General features: G+C 59.1%; 1 protein-coding gene across 1 annotated transcript in view; it reads right to left on the reverse strand.

Annotated features, from left to right (window-relative positions):
* The window catches only part of YJEFN3 (YjeF N-terminal domain containing 3), a 43625-nt gene extending 41024 nt beyond the window's left edge, over positions 1-2601 (reverse strand). Inside the window, exon 1 of the mRNA XM_065421959.1 lies at positions 2546-2601. Within this exon, the coding sequence (XP_065278031.1) occupies positions 2546-2601 (56 nt within the window). The remainder of the gene's footprint in view (positions 1-2545) is intronic.
* Between the last annotated feature and the right edge of the window lie 3399 nt (positions 2602-6000).

The raw sequence follows: 6000 nt of genomic DNA on the forward strand, positions 1-6000 counted from the left end.
CAGCTGAGATCAGGGCCCTGCCATGCCAGGCGCTGCACAGACCGTGAGCAGCAGGCTCTGCCCCAAAGAGCTCACCGTCTGAAAAGAGAGAGTGGGAGGGGAAACTGAGGCACCAGGAGAGGCAGGGACATGCTCAGGGTCACCCAACAGATCAGTAACAGAACTGGGAATAGAACCCCAGGCTCCCGAGCCCCAGGCCAGCAGCCCTAGCCACTAGGCCACACTGCCTCCACCCTTTCCGCATCTCCTCTCACTTGTTCTGTGCTGCTAGCACCATGGAAACACCCCCCTGCCCCAGGGTGCCACCTGCCCCCGCTGGCTGAGCTCACCCTGACGAGGGTTCCCAGGTCCTAGTCCCTGCCACCCCACACACAAGGGCTTGGCCAGTTCAATCCTCCCTGTGCAGCCATGTCTGGAGAGGACGCAGCCAGCGCTCCCCCCAACCCCACCTGCTGCAGGGACACCGGATTCTTCTCCCCCAGCCGCAGCCTCTGTAGGGGGAGGTCACCTTCCTCCCGAGCACCTGGCCCCGGGCCATGCAGGAGCCACTGGCCTGGGTGGATGGAGCAGTGTTCAGGGCCCCTCTCAGGAGGAAGCTGCCCCACCCCAGCAGACAGAACAGGCCCAGTGGGGGCAGAGACCAGTCTAGAGCCGGAACAGCGATGTCTCTTAGCTCCTGCTACATGAGCCCTGATGGGGCATGACCCCCAGCACACAGCAGGTCCCCCAACCTGCCCCGGGCCAGCCTGCAGGAGCCACCCTAAGCAGGGCCCTGGCCCAGCTGGGGATATTCCAGCTCCAGGACAACTCGGCTCCCAGGAGCTGGGAGTGGAAGAGGGCAGGCTCAGGGTCCCATTTCCAGGGGTGCTTGGCAGGTGGGTCCTCCCACAGGGCAGGGAGATGCCAGCTGGCCCATCCCGGTAATCCTGGCTTTGAGATGATGCTCTGGGGTGTGCTCCATTCCAGGTCAGCCTGTGGGGGGCCCATGGGGAACAGCTCTCGTCAGCTTGTCCCGTCAGCATGAAGGCTGAGGTGCATCGTTGTGTCCCTGATACAAGTGCCACACGATTTCTCTCTCCTTCCCGAGAGAGGCGTCCCTAGAAGGGCCGGGAGGCCCGAGTAGCTGACAGCCCCTCTGCACGTGGGGGCAGGGCTGGGTGACGCCCCCAGAGGCTGTGGGCTGTACCTCATGCTTCCTCCATGCCGCCCCTCTGCTCAAATGTGGAGGGGCCCAGCCAATCCTCCCGCCAGGGACTGAGAATGGAAGTTTCTTCTCTCCTTGGCCCTGGTACCCCGCCCTGGGCTCCCCAATGAGATCACAGCGACTGCACTAATCCAGACCATCCCAGGCTCTGGCACACAGGAGGTGCTCTGGCCACCTCCCGCAGCCCTGCTGAGCCACCACACCTCCTGTGCGCCAGAGACAAGGGACAAAAACCGCTGCTAAAGGTGGCAGCTGGATGCCCCAGTGGGTGCAGCCGATTAAGATTCCATGCCAGCCCCGGGACCTGTCAGCTGTGGGAATTGCTCGTTCCAGCTACCGAAGTACCCACGGGGCTCATTGGCACAAGAGACAGGGGAGTGCTCGGAACTGGCGCCGTCTGCCCGCAGACCAGCCGAGAGCTAGTGCCCGAGAACAGCACAGCTCACAGGCCACCAGCACCCGCTGACCAGCTCATCAAGGGAGTGGTGACAACAGGGAAAGGGTGTGCTCAGAAACAGCACCCAGAGTCAGCCGTCGCGCCTCAGCCAGGGCCAGGACGGGCACACTGTCATGGACCGAGGCAGCCCTCCCTCCCCTGTGGAACCCAAAATAGCTCAGCACGCCCACGGCTTAGTGCCTCTCTGCTTCCCGAGTGCCCGGGGCGAAGGGCAGGGACACAGCAGGTGGCTCAGAGGAGAGTGTCTGCCAGCACTTTTGAATAGAAGATGCTGTAGGAAGAGATCCAGCACTGGCTTGCACCTCACACCAGTGCCTGTGGGCATGGCAGGGAGGGCTCTAGTGGGCAGGGTGGCAGGGCTGCGGCAAGGCCATTCCCTGCCCATGCCCAAGTCCAGCTGTGGCATAGAAATCAGGGCAGAGGGTGGCACTTTCTATTCTCTGTCCAGGAACAAACCCTCCAACATCCCTAGGGCTCCAACCCCTCTTTGGGTCAGCAACTCTGCTGTGCCCTGCCCGCTCCCTGGCAAGCTAGCCCAGGCTGTGCCCACTCTGTCCACATCCAGCCTCCCGTGCCCTGCAGAACCAAAGGGGAATTCAGCTTCCTAACCCAAGCTCAGCGGTAGCAAGAAAGGGGTGCGGGCAGCCCTCCAGCAGCATAGGCACCTGCTCCAGCCACCCCTGCTCGTGCAGAAACTTTCCCTGCCCACCCTAATCCGCTCTGCATCAGCGATGGAGCTGCAGGCTTCCAACTGCCTGGGGGTCCTGTCCCCTCCCATGGGCTCCCACTGGGGCACCCTCTGGTCCCACAGTGCCCGGAACACCAGCTAGCACGAGACCCTTCCCCTGTAGCCAAGCTGCTCTCCCACCTGCAGCTCCACTCACCTGAGGTACCTGAGCGGCTCGATCTGCTCCCCGCTCTGGGTGGACGGGCAGCTCATTTTCCCTGGCTGAGCGCGGGGCAGGGGGTACAGCTGCCCCCTCTCTGCCTTGGCTCCCAGCAGCTGGAGCTCCCTGCACTGCTGCCGCGTCTCTGCTCCTTTTCTTTATGGCTTCGAGAGCAGAGCCACCTTCCAGGAGACGGAGCCAGTCATGAGACAGCAGCTGCTGCAGGGAAGGGGGACGATTGGTTGGAGGAACAAGCGAAATCCCCTTCGCCCAATGGGAAGCGGGGAATTGGTTAACCCCTTCCAGCCCACATGGCCATCAAGCAGCTTCAACAAGTCCCGTGGCTGGGTTTGCTCCTTAGATGGCGAGTGCCCCAGGTTGAGTCGTGCCCACCCGAGGGAACTGGCGCGACGCTCTGGGGTGGAATAAGCTGGCAGGTCTCAGTGCTATCCTGCCATCACAAGTGGAACAGATTGGGACCAGGCAGAGGGGCCGAGGCCAGCCAAGCCACTAGAACTGGGCTCCCCCGTCCACAGAGACAGGCATGAAGAGGCACCTGGAGGGAAGCCTGCATCACTGCGCCCCGTTCCCCACCGGCCACAGAGGCGTGGGGAGAGCCGGAGCACTCAGCCCGGCGTTGGCTTCACCCCCATGAGCATCAGGGCGAGAGCTCGGCGGATTCCAAACTGCCCTGCACAGAGCAGTTCCCAGGGACAAGGGAGCCCGGCCCTGCTCGACCTTACACCAGCGTCACCCCTTCGGCTGTAGTGGAGTCACTCCTGATTGACACACCAGCGTGAGGGACAGCAGCCGGCCCAAGGCCGCAGGGGAGGCTGTGCTCTGGGACAGGTACCCAGTACAGCCACGGCTGGCAGTAAGGTCAGGAGAGATCAGTGGGGTCAGTCAAACCCCAGAAGGTGCCTACACCCCCCACCATTCAGACCCACTCTTGAGGTCTGGGCACAGTTTGCTGGGAAGAGACCAATGGCCATTTCCTCAGCTGAGCTCTAGCCCCTCAGGGCACCTGCAGAGCCAGAGAGAAGCCGCCTGGAAAGGGCCCTTGCTCAGCTGGTGAATGCAGCCATCTTGTTGCCACCACCCACAATGCACCCAGCCTGGTGCAACCCTCCATATCCCTTCCCGAGCCACACAGCCACCCTGAAGTACGACGTTCCCCACAATCCAGCCGGGCAGCTGGCAGGGCCACTCACCGAGCTCCTTGTAAAACGCAGCTCCCAGCTGTCTTCCTTCCCTCTGCAGCTGCTCCCCAATGGCCTCTGGGGGCCTGCAGCCCTGCTGGCGGGAGGGAGCAGCAGTGGACAGGATGGGCTTCCGGCTCTGCAGAGAAGACCGCTCCTTCCCCCAGCAGATCTTTGGGAGTGGGAGGGGCCTTCCCCAAGTCCCTCCCCCCAGAGGCAATGGCCCCGGGACAGCTCACTGACTGTTCCAGCGCCCTGGGGCCCAGCGAGATCTCTTCCACCTGGAATAAGCCTCCTCCAAAGCATGGGGTGGATCCTTTAGAACTAGGCAAAGCTCCAACTACTAGAGTCTAAGGAATCAGGCTGCTCCCTGGGGAAGGGGCGTAGATGGGGATTTGCTCCTGTCAAGGAAGGGGACCCCAGTCGCCACAACACAGAGCATGTCGCTAAGAAAAGTCTCTCCCATACGGATGGGAGGTGAATTAACAAAGAAGCAGCTGCTGCCTGGACTGCTGAGATCTGACAACCTCCCCGGGGCTGTGAGCAGTTCCTGGAGCCTGGCCTGTGCGCTGGCCCCTTGCACAGGTTGCGAGTTTCACCCAGCTCAGTCCAGTGCACGTGTGCTTCACCGTCAGACAGGCAAGCGGCGCCAAGGCTACTGTTCCCATGCTTCAAGTTCAGGACGGTAACCCATGCTCTGCACTTGAACAAGGCCCTTCCCACGGCCCCCACCCTGGGCTCTGAGAGAAGCAGCAGGCTGTAGCCACAGCATTCGGAGCACTCAGAATCAGCACAGCCATCAGCAACCCCATCAGCGAGGCTATGGGCCGAACACGGACAGAGATTTCCCCTCTCAGCGCCTAAAGTGTGGAGGGGGAAATTAAGCATGTGCATAAGTGTTTGTAGGATCCAGGCTTTACCATGGGGTAAAGGGCAAGCTTCATTTACCACAGTGGACAGGCAGCCTAGCATCAGCTGGGGACAGCACCTCCTGCTGGGAAGGGTCAGTAAAACAGCAGCTCCCACTAGGAAAGGAGCCCAGGACAAGAGTTACTGAAAGAGCAACAAGAGGGGGGGGGGGGTCTTAAAATAAATGTAAAATTGCCTGTTTTTCAAAATTCATTTTAACAAATCCCTATAATATTCTGGGGGGCGGGGGTGACTGTAGGTAGCTGCTAAGGTATTGGTCCTAAGCACTGGGGTTCTGTAGGCAGTGCGAACATGCATTTCTAAGTGGGTTAGGCTTTGAATGGCTCTTTCCATAAAACAAGCCCCCATTCTTAGCCCCCTCGCAGTCCTCTAACAACCTAACAATGGCCTGCACTACAATTCCTAGAAGCTAAAAGGCCACACAAGCCTAGTTATTTCCCCCCATGCCGCTCTGCCTGCTGTTAAGGAGAAGCGTAAATTCAGTCTGCCAGCTTGGATTTCTCCTGCGCTCTCGTTAGATTCTGGCCGTGTTGTTTCAAAGCGAGGCTTTAATCAGGCCGCTGGAGAGACGCGTGCATTTCACGGACCCGATCTCGGTTACATTTTAAAAATACTAGAGCGAGGTCTGTGGAGTTTGAAGCGGGGTTTGTTTTATCTTTTCCTTTTTCAGAAGGATGGAGCTTTCCTCCTTCGTAGGTTCATACCCTCCCCCCCTTCTTTCAGTTTAACTAATTGCCAACTTGTTCCCTTTGGTTCTGCAGATGGAGGGGAAAAAATCCCAGGCTTGCATTCGGGGGGAGGGGGAAACCCATCTTTTACATTGCACACGCACAGCTATGGTACAAGGCAGGCTGCTCTCACAGTTAGCACCCTGGTCTGCAATTCAGGAAAGCTGAATTTCTAGCTCTGAATCAGACTTTTCAGTTACATCATTCAAATCTTTCTGGCCCAGATCCTCGAAAGGTATTTAGGTACACAAGACCCATGAGAATCCGGGTCTCTGGACCTAGGCAAAATGAGGACAGCACTTCTCCCCCAGCCCAACTCAGCATATCTTTCTCGGATGTTTAAACTGCAAAGGGCAGGAGCTGTCTCATTCAGTGCTTCACCTAGCACATTGGGGTCTTGATCTCAGCTGGCACCTCTAGCCACCACTATAAACACACACAATACACCGCTACCTTGATATAACGCCATCCGATAGAACACGAATTCGGATATAACGCGGTAAAGCAGTGCTCCGGGGGGGGCTGCGCACTCCGGTGGATCAAAGCAAGTTCGATCTAACGCGGTTTCACCTATAACGCGGTAAAATTTTTTGGC

This window comes from Emys orbicularis, chromosome 24 (assembly GCF_028017835.1).
Source record: "Emys orbicularis isolate rEmyOrb1 chromosome 24, rEmyOrb1.hap1, whole genome shotgun sequence".
In the NCBI taxonomy this organism is placed as follows: domain Eukaryota; kingdom Metazoa; phylum Chordata; order Testudines; family Emydidae; genus Emys; species Emys orbicularis.